Source organism: Ochotona curzoniae, unplaced genomic scaffold (genome assembly GCF_017591425.1).
Source record: "Ochotona curzoniae isolate NIBS_2020 unplaced genomic scaffold, NIBS_Ocur_1.0 contig_1071, whole genome shotgun sequence".
Lineage (NCBI taxonomy): Eukaryota > Metazoa > Chordata > Mammalia > Lagomorpha > Ochotonidae > Ochotona > Ochotona curzoniae.
In genome coordinates, this window is record NW_024464939.1 from 8035588 (window position 1) to 8062070 (window position 26483).

The following is a 26483-nucleotide window of genomic DNA, read 5'->3' on the forward strand; positions in this document are numbered from 1 at the left end:
TGTGAATTACATAGTGAGTTAATTTCTCACTGGATATTATGTCATTATGTAAGACATTGTTTTCTATTATATTTTTAAATTACTTTGTTATATATTGCCAAGCTATATTATGTTGAAAATTACATATATTGGCTATTTCCACTTTAAAATAGCAGTTAGTTCTAATACTATTTCTGTTTTGTGGAGCTTACCTCCTCCTAAAAAATCCTTACTGTTCTTTAAAAAATTTTTTTTTAATGAAAAGGCAGATTTATAAAGAGAAGGAGAGACAGAAAGGAAAAAGATCCACTGGTTTATTCCCCAGTGAGTCACAATGGCCAGAACTGAGCTCAGTCCAAAGCCAGGAGCCAGGAACTTTCTCCACATCTGGCAGATGGGTTTCAGATGCCCAAGGCCTTGGGCTGTCCTCTGCTACCCTCCCGAGCTGCAGGCAAAGAGCTGTATGGGAAGTGAAGCAACCAGGACACAAACTGGTGTCCATCTGGAATCCCAGTGCTTTAAGGGGGAGGATTAGCGAACTGAACCATTGTTCCGGACCCAAAGTCCTTATCTTTCTAATATCCATTCAATTCTATACTGTTTCTAGTTTTACTTCACTAACTTCCACTTCCAGAGTAAGGTAAAATATTACTTAAGTATTAGGTATTTTAAATGAAACTTCAATTATAACATCTTTTTCAATACAAATTGGAATAATGCTTAAAGATGCATATAGACGTATGAGAAAGAGAAAGGCAGAGTTTTGTTCCAAATTCCTACCTTATCATGAGGAATATTTAATATTTTGTTGCATTGGTTTGCTAGTAACATTTTTTAAAGGTTTATTTATTATTTATTTTAGTTGACAGAGTTACCAAGAAAGAGAGGGAGAGGCAGGGACAGATCTACTATATGCTGGTTCTCTCCATAGATGACCGTGTTGGCCAGAACTTGGCCGGTACTAAGCCAGGATCCCAGAGCTTATTCCCGGTCTCCCATGCAGGTACTGGGACCCATGATGTTAAGCCATCCTCCACTATCTTCCCAGGCCGTCAGCAGGAAGCTGAATCAGAAGTAGAACAGCCTGGACACGAACCAGCATCCATATGGAGTGTTGGTGTCACAGATGGAGGATTAACGTGGTATGACACTAGGCTGACCATAGTATCGTTTTTTTTTTTTTAAGATTTATTTGTTTTTATTGGAAAGCCTGATTTACAGAGAGGAGGAGATACAGAAAAAAAAAAGATCTTCCATTCACTGGTTCACTCCCCAAGTGATTGCATGGCCCAAGCTGAGCCAATCTGATGTCATGAGCTTCCTCCAATTCTCCCTTATGGGTCCCAAGGCTTTGGGCCATCTTCTACTGCTCTCCTAGGCCACAAGTAGGCAGTTGAAATGGAAGTGGGGCAACCAGGATATGAACTGGCATTCATATGGGATCCCAGTACATGCAAAATGCAGATGTAGCCACTAGGCGACTGCGCTGGGCCCTCGTAGTATCTTTTTAAGAATCAGGAACTATACCTTGTTTTCCAAAATGGGTTTTGGGGGCTCTAATAATGTTTGCTATCCTCCCAGGCATAGCAGCAGGGAGCTGGATCAGTAGTGGAGTAACTGAGAAGCAAACCAGCACTCCAATGTGGGATGGCAGCATAGCAGGTTATGTCTTAACCTAATCGTGTTACTACACCAGCATCTATTTTGTTACTGTTTTTATTATTTCCGATTCTAATGTATATATTAGTGCATTATCAATATGCAGGTTATGGATGCTATTGTTTTGCTGTAGTTTGTATATGGTAGTTCCCTGAAATGAATTGCATAGCTACATCAGAAATTCAGACCTTTTTGTGCTCTGAACTAGATTACATGGCTATAAAAATATTCTTGAATATTTAATATATGCTAGATGTAAACTTCTGACTGTAAACATTTTGTGTTGGCTGATTTAATGCTTTTTGTTTTACTTAAAAATCGTATTTACTTATTTAAGAGGCAGAAAGACAGAGAGAAAGCTCCTCAAAATGCCCCCAGTGAGGGGCTGAGGTTAGGACAAATCTGAAACCAGCAGTCAGGAAGGAAATATAAACTATTTTATTTTGTTGTTGTTTTTTTTTAAGTTTACTGTTATTTTTGCATTTTAAAATGCATCTTTGCATTCGCATCAGTCTTGTTTTAAATGACACTGTGTCCCAATTTTATTAAAGTCTGATTGTTTTTTACTTTTCTTCAGGGCACACAATTGTCTTTTAAAATTAAGTCTTCTGTTTTGTGCACACATATTTTTTTTTTTAATTTATTTATTGGAAGGGCAGATACACAGAGAGAAGGGAAGACAGAAAAATCTTCCATCTATGGGATCACTGCCCAGTTGGCTGCCATGGCTGGAAAGGAGCTGATTCGAAGCCAGAAACCAGGAACTTCTTCCAGGCCAGGTCTTCTGTTCAGGTGCAGGGTCCTGAGACTTCGGATATTCCTTTACTGATTTCCCAGGGCATAAGCAGGGAGCTGGATGTAAAGTGAGGCCGTCAGGACACCAAGCATATTGGTCCAAACACCAAACACCAAACATATTCTGGTGTTTGCAAGGCAGAGATTCAGCTACTGAGCCATTATAACATGCTCCTGTGTACATAAGTTCTTACAGATGCAATCATTATCTGAATTCTTACCTGATTCCCATCGGTTGGGTTTTGGTTGCTTCCCTAAGATTCAAGTCTCAACGATGTATCTTCAGTTGCATTTTAAAGAGGACAGTTTTTTTTTTTTCCCACTAGTTTGGCTTTGCTGATTAACTGTGATAGCTATCCTAGTGTAAATATTTTGTTGTCTTTCCAGAATAGAGTTGCTGAAGTTTTTCTGAATCTTTGATGGAGTATTAACCAGAAAATACAAAATATATTTTTCCAGCATGCACCCTAATTACTTATCGTGTTTTACTTCGGTACCTAAGGTGTTGCTCAGGCTTTTTGTTCCTTTCTTCCTCCTCTTCCTCTTCTTCCTCCTGCTCCTCCTCTTCCTCCTCCTTCTGTTCCTCCGCCTCCTCCTTCTTCTCCTTCTTTTTTGTGATAATAACCACTACTAGAAAATTTAGCCCAAACAAGATTCTTTGTTAATTCATCTGATGATGAATCTGGAAGCAGGATGTCCCAGGCTTAATTGATGTAGTGAACAGAATTTTTTTTTAAAGCCTGGTTATTTTCTAAGTGTTTCTTCTTGCATCCTACGATATTTTGGCCACCTTCTTCATTTTCAGCTAGCCAGTTACAAGAATCAATTTCCAATAATTCATGTTACTATTCTAAATCATGTCTACATTTAAATCACATATGCAACTTTGAAAAAAGTAAACAAATAAAACACAAAACACTCATAAAAATAAACTCCAGTGAAGTTGGAGTATCTCAAACCATAATATGGGTATGTGTTTTTGAGAATTCTTAGAGTGTAGGTAAATGTGGGAATCATTGGCTTAGGCTAATCAAAGTTTAAGATCCAGGTCCTATGAGTAGGTAGGGCCGAAGGCATCGTGGGTATGTGAACCAAAAAAGGTCTCCTACTAAGAGATTGTGTAATGAGCTATCAGCTTTGTTCCTAGCAGCTGGCTTCTAAGAAGTATGCTGGGATTGAGGTCTCACTGGCCGTACAAACGCAAGGAGCTGATGAGTATACAGATGTACCACCATGGTGGTTGACTTGGAAAATACTTACCTTGGGACTGGGAGAAAGTCATAATTTCTTCAAGGTACAGCTAGTTTGTGGAATCAGGTGCTAACGTCTTGGTGAGATCAAATCATTCCTCTGCTCAAAATCTTCCACTACAAAATAAAGGCACAGACTGAATCACCTCTCGGGCTCTGTGATCTGCAGGCTTAGCTTTGATTTCCTCTTATTCCTACTTTTCTTTCACTCATTTATGCCAATCTAACACATGGCCCCTTGGCTGTTCCGGAATACACCAGGTGTATTTCTGTTTCAGGATGCTTGATATTTTTTTCCAAAGGTCAACTTTCATTTAGAGTTTAAAATCATGCTTTTATGGACATTTACACTTGAGGACCCCGCTGTCTGAATTTTAAGTCATTTAAATTTGCTTCATCTTGCTTTCACCTCCACTTAATTTCTTTGTTGGCTTCCATGCACATGTCTGAAGTGACCACTATTCTTTGGTGGAAGATGATGGAACAAGGAGCTTTACCTGTACTCAGGGCTACCAGTGATCAGCATGCTGAACCTAAAGCACCAGCCTGGTGTTCCCCAGCTTTCTTGACTTGAATACAGAAAGTAATAGTACATTTTTTTCTTTAACATTTTTGAGGGAGACTGACAATATTTGCAATTGGGAGAAGCACACACTCCTCTCTTCAATACTTAACAACTTTTGTTTGAAATTATCAAATTGAGCAATCAGGGATTATAATCAGGAAGTATTTGAGCTTTGTTGATTAGTACATGTTTTATTTCATATTTTTCACAAAAATAAATTCTAACTTTTTTTCATAGAAATGTGCAGTAAATAAGAGGAAAGATCAGTGGTTTCACACCTCAGGATCTACATGGGAAAAATATACCTAAATCAAACAAATCTTTTTTGGTACATAATAAATAAATAAATACATAAATAATAAATAAATGCTACACTATTAATTGTATACTATGAGTGCAGATAAATACTAGATTTGAAAAAATGCTTACACATATAACTTGTTAACCCACTGTGCCTCATATATCCTCCCTGGAGCATCATATTATTCCCAGCCAATTTATTTATAGGATAGCAAATAGAATAATCACTCTGTTGATTTTATTCCCTCATAGAATCATATGCATTTGTTTTCCTTTTGGAATGCAAAGTCAGGGACACAATTCCCCCAGATCCCTTACAGTCATCCAATACAGACACCCATGCACCATATTGTTGTTTCTCATTCCCTGAAATGGATCTGCATCTCTAATATATATCATAGGTACTATTGCACCATTTTCTAAAGGTGTAAGCAGAAAGATGGAGAATAGTTATTTCATTTAACAGTGGGGTTTTAAACTCTTTTCCAAGCACCTTGAATTCTGTTTTTTGATATAGTTGTTGATGGAAATTGTATGGTTTTCATTAACATATATTCAAAAGACAGAGAACCTAGAGAAGTTATCTTAAAATTATTATAGAAAATTAAGGAAAAACGTGTCATGGTAATTTTAGATTCTCTTCAATTTTCTTTGAGTGATGAAGACCTCAAACCCAGTAAGTGTTTTGGTGATGTTTTATGTGTTTGCGCTCTTCTTTAGTGAGAACTTTGCAATCATTGAGCTACAGACTTAATCTGGCACAGCATAAATACCTCCTGATGAGATCATTTTGTTTCTGATCCTGCATATATACTTTTTAAAGATTTTGTATTCAGAGGAAAAAATACAGAAATGTGAACTGGAATGTGACTTTCTGTCAAGGATTGAGAGTCACAGGGCTTTCTTTTCAATGGCAGATTGATACAGTCCAAAATGTGAGTCACTCAATGAGGAGGAGGGCAGATGGAACATGTTATGCTGATATGCACTCTAGTGAAGGTGTTGATTTGCATCACAGCGGTTGAAAACAAATTTACGATGAATATAAAAGCTAGGACACCTGAAAGAAAAAGCACACTCTAGCTTCATTTTTAAAAGAAACAGTTTTTATTAAGAAATTATATGCTGAGTTCTCCTACGATCTGTGAAGATGGTTCCTCCATTTCCACAGCACAAGACAGTAGCTAACAGCATCAGAAAACACTTGCAATGCTTGGGAATGGCAAGTTTCCTGGAAGAGCAAGTGGAATGAAGTAATGTACGCACTGATGGAAGCTTTTGGATCTAAAGACAGACTAATTTTCTTTTCCTTGCCAGTCTAGCTCTTTTCTGCATAAGCACTCAAACCTGTCCATGATACGCCATATGCAGACTGAAGTGTTAGGTAATAACTGGGTCATTTCAGTTCATTCGAGTGGAGCATGCTCAATGTACTCATAAGTCAAACCATCAGTCCTTTATTATATCACATCTGAATGTGCACATTCTTTGATAATAAAAAGGGTGCTTATAGAAGGCAGAAATATAACTTTTCCAAGTACTTTATCCTTATGATCTGAGATACTTTAAACTATAAATTAAAAATAAATTATTAAAAACTAGCATACAGTGTATTTTTTTCTTACAAGACATCATTGGAAATAGCTTTTAACATAGAATTGCAGTATCACCTGAATTTATATATGATCAACAGTGAAACATGCTAATCATAAAAATAGCTTTTACAAATATACATTTGTATACAGTGTCTCCCCTACCATTGATAAATGTCCTTCACACTTTAAGACTACAAAAAGGAAACAGAATTAGCAAGAGAGAAAAACACATTTACAATTTAAACCATAAAAACCTGACAATTATATCGCATAGAACATAGAATAAATGGAACTTCTAAAATTGAACAATACTGTCCATTTTGTTAGTTTGGGCTTCGATATAAACTGAACAGAGATGCTGTTGTCCATTAGGAGACCTCCTTTCACATTTCCAAGGGTTGTCACAGTTTCTCTTTTCTGCTTCTGTATCCTTGTACATTACTTCAGATCACTTTATCTGTAGAAACTGAAACATAAATGTATTTTTAACATACAGAGATTTGTGTGTTATTATTAAAGTATGCAAACAAGCAAGTAAGATATTAAGGCTAAGCATACAGGAGAAGAGTAAAAGAAAAATCAGATCTTTAGGATTAATATATTTGTTGATAGATTAAATCTTTTGTTCTAGGCAGTCCTAAAATGATTGCCATTTGAAGCTTGCTATTTTGTTTTTAGCTTAACTAATTTACTGCCTGAGATTGAGAATGTTTTTTTTTTAACTTGAACTCACATTCAGTTCATAGGGGAAGTTTATGTTATTAGAGGCCAGGGAAAAAGATTTGAGTCATCCATAAATCTTCTTTGTCCCTTTCCTCTTTTTAATTTATATAAAGGGAAATTTCATCTTATTTCATATATGCAATTTTGACAGTGTAATGATATTTCTCATCCTATCTTCTCTCCTCCCTCCAAAACTCTCCTCTTTTCTTTCTGATTTTTCTTTTAATAATTATAGTAACAAACTGTCAATTTACTTTATGGTCGCAATCTTAGCTCTCCAACAAGTAATAAGTAGAAAATTCAACAAGTAATGTGTAGTAAAACCACTATTCCTCAAGGGCATAGACAAAGGCTAAAAACAATGATTAAATCTCAAAATACCAATTTTGTTCATAAACATTGCTTTTTTGTACTGTGTATGTAGCAGTTACGACAGATCAGAGAAAACAGTTTTCACAATAAAATGGATGTAATTGTAGAGCATTATTCTTAGTGAAATAAGACAGACCAAAAAGACAAGTATCAGTTCGGTTTTTTTGCTGTCCTTTTAATTTGCTGTCCTTTTAAAGAATAACCATAGAATAATTTCACTTCCAAGAAACTTTTTTTTTCTTTTCTTTTTTTTTTTTTTTTTTTTTTACTTCCAAGACAGCTTTAACAGTAGATTTACAAGCACTAACCTTCTGGGACTGGAGAATAAAGCCCATTCAATTCTCATCTAAGTTTACCCAGTCATGGTTGCAAAAGAAGAAAGCCAGAATTAGGAAGGGTGATGAAAGTCTTCATGGTGTAACCGTGAGTCAGAAGTATATGAGAAAACTGAATTGGTTGAATACTAAACTGAGAAGTATGTATGAATATGAAGTTGTGATAGTATAATTTTCTACCCAATGCTGTTGTATAAAATTCAAAGCTTTTAGAATTAGATGGAAAAAATCTATGGGTATGTATTATGATCAGACATACAGTATCAAGGTACCTAGTTGGATGAGAGTTGGTAATCTCTTACAAGTAACACGAAAATCAAGCAGCCTGACCTTGTGCTAAAGCTTTCCTCTTACATTTCCCTTTAATTTAATTTAGTTTTTTTTGAAACCCATGACATAGAGAGCATGAAAACAGTAAGTGTGGCAGCTGGATGGTGACAACTGCAGTGGATATCCACATGCTCAGACCTAAGGCCTGGCTTACATCACTAGTGGAAACAAATTCATCAAACCTGGCTCGCAATTTCTACTCCTACTTGTAGGTCTTTTGCCCTCACAAATACATATATCTAAAAATGTCAGTATGCTAGGTCACTGTTCTCACTGAGTACATATCCGTTCAGTATAAGAAAATGTGAAATGAAATACAATATGAATACAAGAATGCTGATCACAGAAATAATATTTTTATAATAAGAGAACATGGCTTCACTTTAGCATACACACTTTAAGATTTGATTAAGAAACAGGATTTTAAATCTGTGAGCTGAAAACTTACAGTGTTTGTCATGGTAAGGTTGAAAGATGGGAAGATTTAAGAAAGCATTAAGTAAAATGATATTGACACTTGCAATCTGTTAGATTTTAAGAAATCATTCACAGGTTGATTTTATCAAACCAGATAAATAAAGCACTTAAAAACAGGATGTCATATGTCTTACTAAGTTTTCAAATTTAATTTACAACACTTGAATGCATTTAATTAACTAATCTGGGGCAATCATTATCTAAAGGACTGAGAGATGTATTTTGTAAAGATCGCATATTTATAAACGTGATTTTAAATGTCCTAACAATTTTGCTTTTAAAATGTTAGTAAACCACACTTAACTGAAAACAAACAAAGTATATCTCCTGGGCAGCTTTTTTTTTTTTCTTTTTAACAATTAAAAGAATCCAAGGAGACTTCCTTGAGTAAGGCAAAGGTACATTTCTTCTCTGCTTTTCTACTCAATTCCTAGTTCTTTTCCTCTTCCATGCTTTCTTCTTTGCTAAATTCATACTTTATACTGATTACAAACAATTGTGAATTGGAAACATTTAATTATTTCTATATGTTTAATTATGTGTTTGAGAGACAGATTTCTGGCTTAATCATCAAGTGCCTGCACCGACTGTGGTTATGCCAAACTAAAGCAAGCTGCCTGCAACTCAGTCTAGCTCTTCTCCCATAGGAGTGTTACGAACCCAATATTTTGAGCCATCATTGTTGCCTTCCAGCGTCCACATCCTCAAGAGCCAGAGCAAGGTCACCAACTCAGGCACTCTGATACAAGAGGTTGAGTTCTCAGTGATAACTTAGCTCTAGGCCAAATGCCTATCTCATATGCATTCTTTAAAAGAATTTTTTAGAGGTTTGTTTTATTTTTTATTGCAATGTCAAATATACAGAGAGGAGGAGAGAAAGATTTTCCATCCAATGATTCACTCCCCAAGTGACAGCCATGGCTGGGGCTGTGCTGTTCTGAAGCCAGGAGCCAGGAGCTGTTCCGGGTCTCCCACACGGGTGCAAGGTCCCAAGGCTTTGGGCTGTCCTTGACTGCCTTCCCTGGCCACAAGCAGGGAGTTGGATGGGAAGTGGGGCTGATGGGATTAGAACTGGCACCCATATGGGATCCCAGCACATTCAAGGTAAGGACTTTAGCCGCCAGGTCACTGCACCGGGCCCCATATTCATTTTTAAAAAGATTTTATTTATTTTTGTTGGAAAGTCAGATGTTCAGAGAGGAGGAGAGACAAAGAGGAAAATCTTCTGTCCAATGATTCACTCCCCAAACAGTCGCAATGGCTGGAACTGAGCCAATCGGAAACTAGAGGCTAGGAGCCTCCTCCAAGTCTCCCACAGGTGCAGGGTCCCAAGGCTTTGGGCCAGCTTGACTGTTTTCCCAGGCCACAGGCAGGGAGCTGGATGGGAAATGAGACTGCTGGGATTAGAACTGGTGTCCATATGAGATCCCAGCTTGCAAAGTGAGGACTTTTAACTGCTAGGTTACAGTGCCAGGCCCCCTCATATGCATTTTTAAGGATGAAAACATTATTTACATGGGTTCCTTAAATACATTTGTCTACATTTATGTGCACAAAAAGTGTCAGTCTTTACACTTTCTATGTAAAATGTGTGCAATTTTTTGGTTGTTGTAAGGAATGTTTGTACACAGCTGTTATGAACATAGACAACAATGGGAAACTCAAGAAATGAGATTAAAACCTTTAGCTTGCCACTGAAAGTGCTGGAGTTTTTGATACTTGATTGATAGTACAAAGAAGGAAATAAAGCTGTTTAAGGGGTTGTGACAGTACTATTCCTGCAAGGCTCTGTTGATTGCATTCTTATTACAAATGGAAAATGTTGTCAGTGCTGCAAAAGCTGTGCATGCAATTTACTAATCATCGCATTTCTCCAGGTTAGATCATGACAGATGGCATTAATTTAGTATATTCTTCCCTCATTCTGCATATCTGAAAAGATGGAATTATGCATTTTATTAGAAGGAAAAGTACCAAATATTTTTGCCTTCTCCATCTCCCCTACTATGGTTTATTTTTACCACTTCTTTTGTTCCTTAATTGTAAATGGTTATATTAAAGTAATTATCTTGGAAAGAAGAAAAGTCTTATTTTTTGTCATAATGCTTCAAAGCATTTGCCCATCATTGGTGTAACACAAAGAAGCTTAATTAATTCACTATTGTGAAGTATCTATTATTAGCTGTATTTATACAAGTCATGAATATAGTTCTCTTTATCTGCAAACATTGTCAGTATATACGCACAAAGCTTTCATAGAGCTCCCAGTCTGAGCAAGGCCTTGCTCCTGGGCTTCCAAAGCCCCGGGAGCGACAGAATGAGCAATGACATCCTCACCGCCATTTCCTCGAGTAAGGAAATCATGTTCAAAACCCATCGGTTTAGTACAATGTGAAACTAATTGTGCTCCCCTCTTGAATAGTGGATAATTTGTCTACTGCCTGTACGTAGCTTGGATGCTTTTAAAACAAATTCTCCTGATGGTGAATGCTATTTCAACTCTCAATCTCTCTCATTTCTGGAAAACAACAAACAGAGCCACTCAGATGGGCCAGGATTGTATTAAATGAAGCAATTTACTTCTACTTGACAATGATGAAAAAGATGTGATTGATCTACAGCATAAGCCTACTTAATTTTAAATTTTGTACATTAGTATATTTGAAATAAAGTAGATATTGCAATATGTGGAATAAATAAACCTTATTTACAGTTTTGTCAAAACTGCTTTTAAAGAAATTTTGTGATCTTATCAGTATCAGAAATGCTTGTAATAATAATTTTTCTAATTGATATAGCTATAATGAAGTCATAGAAATCTAGGTAACTTAAAAAGAGGTATCTGTAAAAGAAAAAAATGGTCAAAGAAATTATGTGAACGGTATAGGGCACTAAACATTTTATAGAAATGTAGTCTTATAAAAAGTAGTTATCTATACTTGTTGTCACCATTGATCACATTTCCCAGTTGATCAATTTCTTTTTTACTTGTGTATTTTTATTCATTTTAAAGGTAGAGCAACAGAAAGCTATTTAGATGGGAAGGTGGTGGATAGATAGATAGATAGATAGATAGATAGACAGAAAGAAAGATTTTTCCATCTGCTGGTTCAGATCCCTAATGCCTGCCATAGCTGGAGTTACGTTAGGCTGAAGACAGAGCCTCTGTCTAAATCCCTGATCTCCCCCAAAACATCTCATTATAAGTTCATAGGAAGAAAATGGCCAGAAACTATAAGGCTAGCCTCTTCTTTTGTTATGGGTTTCATTGTAAGCTCTTATCGTTCTCAACTGCAGGTTGATCAACTGAATAGTTGAAGTATGCCAGCCTATTCCATACTGGTCCATATTTGCTTTTGGCTGAGGGCTCTTACACTCTGGGAATGCTGTGAGTAACTTTTTAGGGATTTATAAGCCTAATCTCAGAGTTTCTGGGCTGTGAGAGTCATAATGAATCCTTGTATGTCTTCTGGTTTTAACAATACACACATTTAACTGTGGTTATGCAACAAGGTGGAGGAATCCACCATGGGGGGAGGGTTTGGGAAGGGGTGGGGGAAATCTCAGTACCTGTAAAACTATGTCACATAATATAATGCAATTAATAAAAAAAAAACAATACACACATTTCAAAATCTTTCATATAAGAAGCAGTGATATCTGACAAAACATGTAGGATTTCATTGACACTGAGCAGTAAGATTTCAGAAGTCATGTAACGCTCTCTTGCTACAGATGAAAATACTGAGACCCATATAAGTCCTTGTTAGCATTTCTGGGGCTATAACATAACTCATTAGCTTGGGTAATTATTTGGAGGACCTCTGTTTGGTTTCAGAAAAAGATTCCTTTTTCTACTTTCATTTTGAAATTTATTTTCATTTTATTGGAAAGGCAGAGAGATACAGAGACAGGGTTAGAAAAAGTGTAAATGAGAGGGAGGGGAAAAGGGAGAGGGAGAGAGAGAGAAAACAAGAGATCTTTAATACACTGGTCTATTCCCCAAATGCCCACCGTAGCCTAGGTTGGGCCAGGCTGAAACCTGGAGCCAGGAATTCCATGCAAGTCTCTCATGTGGGTGGATGGGGGCCAAATACCAGGTAGTACCTTCTGCTTCTCAGAGTGCGCATTAGCAGAAAATTGGTTGAAAGTGGAGGAGCCAGGACATGGACCAAATAGAGACTATGAAATAGAGAAACAGGTATCTGCAGCAGTGACCAAACTGCTGTTTCACACACCCAACTCTTTCATTTAATTTCTTCTAAGTATTTCAAGTTTATTTAAACTGAGTTAATCTTGACATCAATTACAGTGATTCTTGGCAAGATATTTGTCCGTAAGGAAATGGTCTTCTGGACATGCTAGATGGTCATTGTCGCTGCTTTTGTTCCTGTTTCCCTTCCATATTTTATTTATTTATTTACTTATTTATCGACCTCCTCTTACTCTTAATTTTTCAGTCTTCTGTCAGCTGCCCCTATATCTTGATTAAGACAATAACAAAGTACACCATTCACAGAAGTAAATTATTAATGTGATGATATTGCAGATAGAGTATTTGTAGAACTTGTTATAGGAATATAATTAAATATATTGTTCTATCAAATAATTCTTGGGTCTTTGTCTTCTTCTTTTTATCTCATGACACTTATGGAATAATACAACCAAAGGACAAGAGGACTTAAACCAGAGAAGATAAAACATATCCAAATCAATGGACTTGGTTGTTCAACAGTCAAATGGAAAATAAAGACTAAGAAAATTTGTCATGTTCTGTAGTATCACAGAGGTACTGTATACTAAATTGTTTTCTCTAATCAGGAATTGTTTTCTCTTCAGGAAGATATATATATATATCTTGTATATATCTTATATATATATATATATAACAAACTTTAGGAATGTTATATATATTACATTATATAGTATACTATATAGTATATATATATAACATTATTGGAAAACAGTATAAGTATAAAAATATATATATATAAAATATATAAAATATATATAGGAAAATGGTATAAGTATAAAAATATATTAAAATATATAACAAACTTCAGGAATGTTATATATATTACATTATATAGAATACTATATAGTATATATATATATATAAAACACATTATTGGAAAACAGTATAAAAATAAGGAAAACAAGCAATATTAGAATGCTTCACTTACTCTTCACAAAATGACTGCCAAACTTTTTTATAGTTTGTGTTTTACTTCAAATGCATGGAAGTGACTTACAGACACTATATAGTTTTTTTTCCAAGTATTTATTCATTTTTATTGGAAAGGCAGATTTCAAGAGAGAAGAAGAGACAAAGAGAAACACCCTCCATCTGCTGATTTACTCCCCAAGCAGCTGAAATGGCTGGAGTTAAGTTGACCTGAAGCCAGGAGCCAGGAGCCTCCTCTGTTTCTCCCACGTTGGGTCTCACACATTGGTGTGCCATCCTCCACCCTCCTCCAAGGTCATAAACAAGGGGCAGGATGGGAAGTGGAGATCTGGGATATGAACTGGCACCCATGTGGGATCCTTGCACATGCAAGGTGAGGATTTAGCCAATAGGCTATTGTACCATGCTCAACACAATACAGTTTTTAATGAATCGAAAACCCAACGTAATATGGTTTTTAATGAATAGAAAATAACTAACCAACATAAAATTTCAATGAAAAATACCACATCCTTCATGCATATTTGTTTGGAATATGGACAATTGGGTGATCAGAAAACAACTTGTTTTAAGTGTTGATCACTTTATTGCTTCTTTCAGCAGAACTCTAGTGCAGTGATAGCTTTTACATGTAGCCTCAGACCATTTGTGTTTATAGAGTATATTTCATCTAATTGAAATCAAAAGTCTCAAACCAATGAGAATCAGTTATGTATTTTCTCTCAAATTTGTTACAAGAATAATGATATCCTGTAATGCTATCAGGAGTCATGTCTGTCCTCTGTATTATAACTTAAAAAGCATCATAGACACTGAGTGGCAGTGTGGTTAAGCAAGTGATATAGGTTGCAGAGAAATTTCCTAACCAGAGCAGAGTAGCATGCACAGATTTCACGGCTAATGAGTGTGTAGCTTTAGTTCTTGTCTCAAGGGATACAGACTTTGTGCTCCACTTGTAGTCAGAAAATGATTTATTAGGTTCTGTCTAATTCGGCTAAATGACTGAATGAGGCATTAAGCCAAAACTACAGAATTTGATAATATGCTAGAGTGCTAAGCAGAATTTCAAAGGTAAGAATGCATCAGGAGGATCCCAGCTATGAAGTGTGGTTCAGATAGAATTTTCTAAGATGATGAAAAAATAGGAAAGGGACCATCTTCTGGGGGAGTTGGGTTGATATTAGAACAATAAGGCAAGGACATGATGAGTGAGTATTTCATTCATTTATTTGGGGACTTTGTTCTCAGGAATAAAATAATATCTAGTTATTAGAATAAGTTTTAGATAATAAGATTAAACCAAGGCAAACAGCAAGGTATCTTAAAATCTGAGGCATCTGAAATTATTTAACTAAATGTCCAGTAATTCACCCCAGCTAGAGATGGGCTTGGGTTCATAGAATCTGGAATTGGTAGAAGCTTTTGGACTTGGGTCACAAGCACCCTGACAACATTTAAAATAGTGTATAGAAATTTACAAATATATACATGCTATTTTATTCTCATTTGATTTCCATTATAAACCACTAAAACAAATTTTGAGGCAAAAGTCATGCTCTTATTAGTCATTAATCCTTATATTTGGGGAATAAGTCTTTAAATCAGTTAACTGATATTCTGTTTTCTTCAATTGAAGGGAAAAATAAAAGAAGGAAGCAAGTTGGGGATTGAGCGAAGAAATGAAATAAGAATGCAGGTTGGGCACATTTATAATTTTAGAACAGGTGTTCTCATAGAAGGATGAACAGATTTACTGGAAACACATGGTTTGCACTTAAACTGCCACCTTAACGTTTTATGAATTTTTCTTTGGGTCCTGCGTTGAGAAAATAAAAAATAATAATTTTAATCAAAAACTTGCTATCTGGGTCCTGTATATTAAGTTAACAGGTCAATCCTCTGACTGCCAGAGCCAGTGTCTCATAAGAGCACTCATTTTACTTCTGGCTGTTCCATTTTCAACCAGCTCCTTGCTTATGGACTGGGAAAGCAGTAGAGGATGACCCAAAGCCTTCGGACCCTGCATTCTGTGGGAAACCCAAAAGAACCTCATGATTTCTGGCTTTGGATTGGCTCAGCTCCAGTTCGTGGTCATCTGGAGAGTAAACCAGTGGTTGTAAAATTTTTCGGTGTAATCTTCTCTTCATAAACTAGGTTTTCCAATAAAAACACATTGAAAGAAAGTTACTTTGTGCATTTTTCTTCTTTTTTTTTTAAGAGTTGTACATGGGTTAATTTTCTCTATTTATTATTATTATTTTATGATACAGTTCCATATGCTCTGGGATTTCCCTTTTCCCCTTCCCTAAATCTCCTTTCACCTCTCCACTGATTTCACCTCTATTATTATAATAGTATAGTTCTTAATAAGCAATCATATGTCCATCATTGTGAACATGGACAATGGCAGGAGACCAGCATCCTATTGTCAAGATATATTTAACATTTTCATTGGGAGTCCATCTTTGGTCTGGAAGCAGAAATGACTACTGCATTGTATCTTCACATCTGAATATGATAATCTCAATTACACAGTTACTATATATCCTCTTAAATGAAAAGCCACAAAACAAAATCAGCAACAGGAATAAAAATAGAAACTTACAATTCCATGAAGTTAAATAAAATGCTACTGAATGACTTATGTGTCACTGAAGAAACAAAAATTAAGAAACTTCTTGAAGAGAATGATGCCATTGCATGATCCAGGAGTCAGTGAAGAATTTAATATGAAGAAAACATGGTTTTGAAGAAATGAAAATAAGACCAAAACATCAATATTCATGGGATACAGATTCTGCTGATCTTTGTTGGTGATATGTGTCTCCTGTAGGCAACAAATGAATTTTTAAAAAATTCAGTCTACTAATCTATGATGCTTGAATGATGGGTTTAAGACTTTTACAATCAGGGCTAGTATGAGTAGGTGGTAATTTGATCCTGTCATTTTATCAATGGGTTATTTGTTGTGTGATTTAGTCTTCTGTTGTTATTTTATTGGGATGTTCTTCACATTTACCTTTGGCTTTGGTGGATGCCATTCCTCTTCTCTGTCAAGAGAACATGTTTTGGCATCATTTGTAGGGCAGTTCTGGAAGAGGTATATTCTTTTAACATTTCTTTACTGTGGAAGAATTTTATTTCATTTTCAAAGACAAAGGAAAGCTTTGCTGGACACATTATTCTGGGGGAGCAATTTTATTTTTCTTTTATAATCTGGAATATGCCACTCCATTCTCTTCTGGCCTACAGATTTCTCTGAGAGGGCAGCTGTGAATGTAATTGACATTCCTCTATAGGTCAGTTTAATTTTTCACAAACTTATTTAAGGATCTTTTTCTATGTTAGATTGAAGAGAGCTTGATAATCATGTGTCATGGTGAAGGCCTGTTTTGGTCAACTCTTTTGGGAGTTCTGTGCCCTTTTGTATGTTTTTCTCAATTCTCTCTCCAGATTAGGAAACTTTTCTCTCATTGCTTCATTAAGCACATTTTTAAACACAGCTTCTCTTTCTGTGCCTTCTGGAACTTGCCATAACTCCTATATTTGTGTTTGTAATCATGTCTCTTCATTCTTGAATGAATTTTTTTTAGCTTACAGAAAGCTCTGCTTCTAGATATTTGATTATTTCTCTGTTGTGACAAGAAATATCTTCCAATTCTGAGAGTCTTTCTTCTACTTTCTTCATTCAATTATGGAGACTCTCCACTGTTGATTGTATTTCCTTTGGGTAAATTCCCAGGTATGGGATGGCTGACTCGTATGGAGGATCCCCACTCTGTCTCCCATAACAGTTGTATATCTTGTATTCCATTCAATAGTGTATCCATTCTCACCAGTGTTTAATTTTTGAGTGAAGGCTTGTCCATTTGGGATGAACAGAAATCTCTAGGTTTTCTGTTTGAATTTTTGTAATAGATAGTGATCTTGAGAGTTTCTTGCATGTCTTTTTAACATCTATATTTCATTCTTTGAAAAATTGCTTGTTTTTTTGCCTATTTCATAACTGAATTATTTGTTTTATTGCTATTGGGTTTCTTGAGTTCTTTATAAGTTCTGGCATTAATCCTTTATCATATGCATAGTTTGCAAATATTTTCTCACATTTTGCTGGTTTGCCTCCTCACTTTATGTCGTGCCTTTGGGATCTGATTCAAGAAATCTCTGCTTATGTAATGTCTACAAATTTAGAAAAAAACTGATTATGTTCTATTTATATGCATCAAGATAAATTCAGCCTTGGGTAATTTTAATTCAATAAATAGAAGTTGAATTATTTCTTAGAAGTTTCATTGTGGTGATGTATGTTCCCAAATCGGGAAATAAATTATTTGAATAGATTTATTCTTTGTGATCAAATTCTCTAGTTAGCAACAATTTATGGGCCTGCACAGAAATCTTCAACAGCATCTGCTCATTAGGATTTAATTTTGGCTTGCTGCTTACCCATGATCACTGGATAGTGTGGTGTATTGAAGAGGAAGGACACTGTGTTTACCTGTCGCATTAGCTATGCTTGTCATTCTTTGTTGCATGAAAACTTCGGCAGAACATAAAACATCATGTATATGTATATATATATGTACATGTATATGTATAAGTATATGTTTTCTCTGTTTCATCTGTATTTACATCTGTAACTATGTATTATTTCTATTGCTTTTCTCAAACATCTTAAGGAAGAGAAATCAGGCATAAGGAAAGAAATTCACTTTTCTAAGATCTTACTGAAAATGACAAAATAAATCCAAATTGAGATAAAATTATCTTGCTGTTACTTGAGGGCCCCAGCAAGTAAATATTTGACTTTAAAAAGTCAAAAAATAGGTGCTCTGTAGTGAAAGTCTGCAACAATGTATTCTTCTCTTTAAGGTGTGATGGACAATGCCTTTGGAATTGGATTTCTATCCATTGGATTTCCTTCCATGTAATCAGTGATATATATTTTTGGCATTAGTCACAGTTCTTAGCACAGATTCCACAGAATATTATAGAAGTTTCTTGAGCTATCAAGGAAATAGTAACATGTTTGGGTACAATATTTGTCATTTGTTTTAAAAAAAAGCTACTAAAACTCATGGAATTTCCCATTTACTGCAAGATTTCATGTTTGCCCTTTATAACATGGATCAAAATAAGCCAACACATGTAAAGCATTTCTCTTGAGTTCCATGAATGGAAAGAAAGGACAAGGACTACTACAGAAGTTAAAAAAAAAAAAAGGTCAAGACTTGGGACACGTGAGCTCTGTGGGTGGCAGGCTCAAGGTCCGGAGATATGAATGGGTACTAGGTGCTGGGTCTGTGAACCCTAGGGGATAAGAGGTTCTGATGGTGTCAGGTCACCTGGACTGGGTCCTTGGGCCCACCTGCAAGAACTGGTCCTCCTCAGTGGAAAGGATGGAGTATTGGATGGCAGACCATGATGAACATAGAGGATGTGGCAGTCCACAGAGGCCTGCAGAGGATATCTGCTACTATAGCAGAGGAAGGAGAACAGAACAAATTGACAACTACTCCAGCCAAATGATGACAGCAAAAATGTGGTCAAAAGGAGACTGTAAGTGGACTATGTCAGCCAATGGACATTGGAAGGATTTCCTTATTCTTCGATCTGTGACTGACAGCATTTCAGAGCTATTAAAACCACTGGGACAGAACCCTTGGAGTGTACACCACATCGGAACCCTGGGTTGACATCAGGTGGCCGTTCCCGATCCTTGGGTACTGGGATGGTTAGGAGGTTTCTCCCCTTATCTCTGCCCTTCTTCCAGATATAGGAAGAAGAAATAGAAAATTTTGATTCAATAATCACATCCGCTTTTTCCTAACGCTTGATCCTTCCCAGCCTGATCAAATATATGAACATCATCTAAAACAAACAAACACCCAAGTCTTGTTCCCCATGATGGGTGTCTAAAATGGGGGCAGTGTTGTGGTAGTGACCCTTTAACCGTAGATTCAGACACTAATATCAGTGTGAATTATGCTGAGTTAGAGGGCACACAGCTCATGTCCACTGTAGAAAAACTGAATGCTGTGTAGGGACAAATCTACATTTCTGGTCACAGAACTGTGTTACGTTGTGAGACTCTACTAGGAAAAAACTGCTTTTTGTCTGACATTTTTTCTAACTGCTAATATATACCAGCCAATAAAACTAACGTTTATTTCAAAGTTCATTTGTCTCACTGATTAAACTCATTGGAGATATACAAAGGATTAACTTTTTTTTTTTTTTTACTTTATATATCAGAAGAAAGTAGTACAGCTTATTTAGGAAAGAAACTGATTACATACAATCTTTCCTTGCCCAGTTTGCTTTCAAATATATTTACTCTCTTTAGTTTACAAAGATGGCTCAAAATTGATGCTGATGCTCCAAAAAAAAAAAAAAAAAAAAAAGCGAACAATTGACACTGCTTAGCATTAGTGCACATGAACATGAAATATGGCTACAAGGTTAGAAACTGAAAGTGGTATCTGAAATCATTTGAAAATTTAACATTTTGAGTAAAATTTACAAATTATTAGGCTTGGTGTCACAATCATTACTTGTCATATAAGTATCCTTCAATTTAAGCTACTTCTGCTTATGTTAATATTTTCTTCCTTTTAGCAGAAGTTAAAACATTCTTGATAAAACAGATGATGTTAAATATATTTTAAATAAATTTATTCTCTTTGGCATAAAGTACATTTCGGATGAATGAGGTATAAAGTATTGAAGTGAGAAACTATGCTTTTTCCTTTTCAAAAAGAGCATTTTAAAGTTACTTTTAGTAAAAATTACTAATTCCATGCAGAATTCATAAACTTTTTAAAACATTTGATCCATTAAAATTTTAAATCATTCAGAATAATTTCTTTTGTCTTGAGAAATGAAAGGTGTTTCATTTACGTATGATAGCAAAGGACATCAACTGTTGTACTTAATTATGGTATAATTGTAGTTTAGGTACTTTGTTGATATTAGATGATTCACTTCAGGTATGTTGACTTACAGTCTAAGAGTTTCATGAAAAAAGTGGAAGAAATCTTCATTTTATTGTTATATTTTTTAGTCTCATTTTTCATTTGTTTAAAATTATTTTTCAACTGTAGTATTACAAACAGAATCATGCAATGCTCAGAATTTCAATATGCAATTTCAGGTTCCATCATGGTTTATGATTATAATCTCAAGTGTCATAAAAATGGATTTCTTTTGATGTAAGGCATTATATTAATGTGATAAGTGAGAGTCTTCGGTCCCTCCAGGGAGAGACCCAGAGTGTCACTGCTTCCTGAGAGTCTCAGGGCTTTGTGAAAATGTTCTAATTTTTAGCAATTGTTAAGTTATCATAGTTTAAAATATAGCATGAGGCATCATAGCCAAAAAATAGAGTGTATTTTTCTAATAGGATCTAGCAAATCAATTGCATGTAGAGTTCCTGCCAACTTCAAGCAGAAAATTGTACAGGGAAGATGATTATGGGAGGATCACCTCATCAGACCTGAGGTCAAGCTAGCGCATTTGGGCTCCGTATTTCCTAGTGCACTGCACAAACTGCCAGGGTGTCCCAGGTTGTCAGGGAAGTTGCATTAAAGATGGTGACGATGATTCATGTCTTAGGGATTTGTGCCCTCCCACTTCATTGCAGTGTTATTTGTACATATGAAGTTTTGGAAGCTGCTGGTGTCCATCAAGGAGATCTACCTGTGTCCATCAACTTGTGAATGAAGAAGGAACAGTGTAGTAAATACACACAATGGAATACTGAAGCCAAATGAAAGGGAAATCCCATAATTTGTTACAACATGAATAAATCTCACAGTGTGAATCCTCATTTGTATGTGGAGCCTCACATGGCTGAACATGGAAGCAGAGAGGGGGATGTTATTTATAAGAAGCTAGATGGTAGAGGGAATAAAGCACATAATTTCAGACAAGAGAAGTAAGTTTTTTTGAGATCTCTTAGCATAGTGATTAAAGTTAACAACCGTGATGTTGCATATTTCAAAATTGCTAAGTGGGTGAATTTCAAATGCTTTCATAATTAAAGTAAATAAATGTTTAAGTTCCCAGATATTTTAGTTGTCTTAAGTAATCCTTCCATATTGTGTACATGTAGCATAAGATTACTTGGTACCCTATAAATAGATACAACTGGAAGGTGTCAATATGCAATGACTTTTCTTAAATTTTTTCCAGTCATTATTAAATTAATGAGAAAGTTTGTGTTACATCTCACAATTCTCTATTACTACTTTTTAGAGACAGAAGGTGGGAGAGAGAGAGAGTTTTTATCACATAAAAATACCAATGTAATTTTGAGAAAATTTATTTTTTTATTGAATTTATTTTAAGCATATTAATTTCTTATAAAATGGACTCTCATTTTTTGGCTTTTAGGATGTACTAAATTTGTGTTAGACATAAGTTAATTTCAAGAAGAAATCAAACAAGTTATTTTACTTAAAATTAAGGAAATGATGCTGCTAATACTGTACAGATAAGACAAAAAATCACAAGGGTGTAGGACATTGGAATGTGACAGATCCTGGTTTAATCATCGACCTAACTTTTATGAGCAATATGATTTTCAGAAATTTATTTAACATTTGTAACTTCAGTTATTTTAAAATACCACTGCTGGTGCTATTTTTGGCAATGAGTATGATAATATATAAATATTTAGCATTACTTTTGGAAGACAGAAGATAAAATGTATTGTCTCGTTTTCCTCTGTTATTCTGAACTTGGAATGAGAAAAAATCTTTCTCAGTCTCCCGTGTGTGTGCGTGTGTGCGTGTGTGTGTGTGAGAATGCTCACATCCCATTTTCTCAGATTTCTGTGCTTTTCAAGATAAGCTTTTCTCCTCATATTTTGAGATGATGAAGTTCCAAAATTATTGCAAACATCTTCCATTCATGCAGCTTTAAGCAGCAGATATAAATGTATTCCCAGCAGACCACAGGCTAGGAAGGGTTCTTTTTTAGGAAATATTACTCAACATTATTAAAATGCATTCCCTCAAATGTGGCAAGATATAAAATAACCAGCTCACATGAGGCATCCTGAATACTTTTTAGGTTCCAGCTGATTAAAATTCTTATCAGGTTTCCAAACCTCCGAATTTTCATTTTATCATAGACCTCCCTGGAGCATGTGATTTTTCTATAATCAGAAGCATTCTGAAGTCGGCAAAGGTTTATGAGGGACGGTCCTTTGATTGAGTGAACCATATAGTGCAGCACAACTTTGAGTGACAAGGAGTCACCCGGGCAGAGTCGAGGATTTTTGGCAATGAAAGCCAGTGGTGCCAAAGGGTGAACTGAGGGCTGCTCCTTTGCAACTCAAATGTTGCTTGGATTAAATATTTGTGCTATTCCAAGAAAGTTTATTTTTTTAGGGACTAACCTCTAAAATACAGGCAAGGATTATAAAAGGGCAACATCATTTAGAGTCTCTTTTCTACCACGATCCTGCAAAAGGCTCAGAATAAAACTGGGGACAGTAAGTGTTAGGCTTTTCCTGACATCCAATTTCTAATTTAATGAAAAACTTTAATACTTGTTCGCATTTCTTCCTTCACAGAAGGAAGGTTATATGAGTCAGTGTAGCTTGAGCAGATATAACACTAGTTTCCATACAAAATACTGCTTTTTAATGACTTTCCTAACTTGCTCAAGTACAAATTTCTTGCTCTGTTACAATTCAAAGGAGCATCTATTAATTTATTTGATTTTGCTTTTAGAAGTCTCAAGGTTTATCATCCTCCAGCATTAAAAAACTAGATAAAGAAAGTGGATCACTTGTATTTGGAGCATTTAAAAAAGAAAAATTCTTATTATTTGGTGATTGGGGTCATTGGCCACGAAATTCCACAATCTCTTGGCCAACTAAATAAATAAATAAATAAGAAGCAGGCCTGTAGCATGTGTAGCATGCATAGTTAACTCTTTCCTGAAAAATAAATTGATCAGTTCAGCAAATACAATGTAATGAAATTGGGTTATGAAATTTGTGTGTGCTTTATCTAAAACTCTACATGAATAAATAAATTGCCAAATATATGTAAGCAATAGTTTCTGTTATTTCTATATAAAACTTTTGCTTTATTCATAATGTTTTAGATTTAGAATAAAAAAATAGCATAACCAAATATCCTGGTGTGTTTTAATTCAGGATAAAAGGAAATAGAAAATGTTACCATTATATGGGTCTTGAAAAATGAAATAATTATTTTTTAAACTAGCATTTGTATAATGTTAGTACTAGAATTTAAGAAATATATAATTATTGTGGAGGGATACAAAGTAGGTTGTTTTATGAATTAAAGGAATTACTTCTGTGTGCTTTCCTTGAATACAAAGACAGATGATTTCAATTCCTTGCATTCCATTGAACAAATGGAAAATGGTGCAGTCATTGCAAAAAACAATATAGTTTCCAAAAAGCAAAAAAAAAAAAAGATTTGTCGTATGAACCAGTAATTTCATAAACAATTATTTTTCTAGAAGAATGAAAATTGCAGTCTCAAAAAGATATTGGCACTCAAATTTTCATTACAGCACAACTCAACAATCTCTAAGACATGGAAACATTATCTACCAAGATGAGTGGGTTAAAAAATGTAGTTATATGCATTCAACAGAAAATTATTTCATGTAACACATTTTGTTAGACTCAACAAGATGGATGAATTTTGATGCTATTAAATAAAGCCAGGCACAGAAGGACAAACACTGAATGAAATGGTTAAAATGATCAAGTTTGCAGGACCAGTATGGAATGGCAGTTGTTGGGAACCAATGTGAGAGAGAAATGGTGGAACTGCCTATCAGTTAAGTAAGTTAACAAGTTCTAGAGACTTACTGTGAGCGTGATAGAGTTCATAATACTGTATCGTACACTTAGTTTTTCAAAGAGCAGAGATTCATGTCTGAAGTCTTTACTGGCACACCATCATCCTTTTAAAAATAGGTGGGCAAAAATCGTAAGAATGTAAGATGGAGTAGGATCATAAGATGGCACAGTGAAGACGGCAGCGACACAAAAGAGGAAGGCTTTAAGTACGATTAAAATTTCATGGCTGTAAGTGTATTTTCACAGTTACAGTATTATTTTTAAAATGTCCTTTAATCAATGCAATTTGTAGTCTTTGCATTTTTCCATAAACTTGAGGTAATTCTAGCTAAAACAATCTCTTAAAATTCAAATGCAGCAAATCTGTAATTGCTGGGCAATGAGTCAATTATTTTCATTTGGAATTTTTTTGTAGAAATAAAACTTTATTTTTGCTATTTACATTATTTAAACTATATTTTGCTTCTTACAAGACTGTGCAAAGATGAACATTTGATAACAATTTTAATCTGGTTTATTTTAATATCGATTTCCTAAAGCTACGCATTGCAAAGCACTAGTCAATTAGTGATGATCAACAACACTTTCCATGTGTTCATATTCATATCTACTTCTACTAGGGATTGTATTTAAGTATCATATCATTCATCTTTTGTGAGTCATTGAGTTTATTATACAGAGTGTTTTTCAGGTTAAAGATTATGTTTTAAGTCCCATTCAGCTCTCATATATGTCAATAGGCGTTGAAGCCTAGTTTAATCCAACCAGCCCCACTATCCAGTCCACACACATGCTAGCAGGTACTGCTCTGTCTAGTCATGTCTGCCCCACTCCTGGTTCCCATGCTCACCAGTTTGAGTGGCAACCCAAGAGGGACGTACCCACGGTTTCCCGACTGGGCTTATTCCAACTCCGGATCTTGCGCTCTCCAGCTGTTCTGCAGTTCAACTTGATAGAATTTGCACCTCCTACCCCAGGCCAGCATCTGCTAGCTGATGCTGCAGCAGAGCCAAACCAACCTACACCCAGTCTGACTTATGCTCACACCAGCAGAAAGAATCAACCCAGCCTGACTTTCCCTTGATCCAGCTCACATGAGGTCACTAGGTGTTGTAACCCTGCCCGGCCTGGTCTACCCCTAATCCCAGCTCACACTCACCAGTGGGATTGGTGGTCCAGCAGGGGTGCTTCATGCAGTCCCCCTACCGGGCTTGCTCCTGCCCCCTGTATCTCACATGTGCTGGTTGGATACTGCAACTCAGTCTGGCATGGCCTGCTTCACCTAAACATTTGCCTGTGGATGCTGTAGCCTGAGTAGGCCAGGCCCACTCTCAGCTCCAGCTCACACTGGTGGGGGCTACAGCCTAGCCCAGCCCAGTTGGTCCCCAGTCCTGGCGCTCATGTGATCTGGCTTTTGTTGTGGCCCAACTCAAGTTGACCCACACTCCATTCTGGTGCTCAGATTCTCCAGTGGGTGATATGAACTGGCCCAGCCTGGTTTTCCCCTGACCTGTACCGAATGTATACTGGTGGGTACCATTACCTGGCCTGGTCTGGGATGCTTCCCATCATGGTTCTTGCACTCACCTGCCGAGATGGTATCCCAAAAGATGGGTTGCCAAGCTCCTCCATCAGAACCTCTCCCAGTGCCAGATCTCACACCCATCAGTGTGTCCAGGGGCCAGCCCTACCTAGTTCTACCTCATATCCTAGTAGGAACAGTGGCCATTCCTGACTGGCTTTACCCTTTCTGTTTCTTATTGTTTGGAGCTACAGCCCAGCTAAACCTGGTCCACATCCAGTCAGCTCACATATGGTTCAGCAGACCTAGTCCAGCCTGTCCAACACCTATCCTGGTTCTCATGAGCACCAGTGGGTACTGGAGTCTAGGCTTGTTTGGTTCACTCCAGACTCAGTCCACACTTGTGCCAAGGGACACTGCAGCTATGTCTAGATCTGTTTGCAGCCCCCAATGCCTGCTCTTGCACTCACTAGTGGGACTCACAATTCTGTTGGGCATCACTTAGCTCTCCAAACCAGGCCTAATCCCAGCGATAGATACTGCA

The 26483-nt window shown here is 36.1% G+C and overlaps 1 protein-coding gene across 16 annotated transcripts in view; it reads right to left on the bottom strand.

Annotated features, from left to right (window-relative positions):
* Positions 1-5637: 5637 nt before the first annotated feature.
* Positions 5638-26483, bottom strand: part of RALYL (RALY RNA binding protein like) — a 632446-nt gene continuing 611600 nt past the window's right edge. For all 16 annotated transcript variants that reach the window (XM_040993810.1, XM_040993900.1, XM_040993924.1 and 13 more), the window contains one exon: positions 5638-6609. In XM_040993810.1, the coding sequence (XP_040849744.1) occupies positions 6592-6609 (18 nt within the window). In that variant the 3' untranslated portion in view covers positions 5638-6591. The remainder of the gene's footprint in view (positions 6610-26483) is intronic.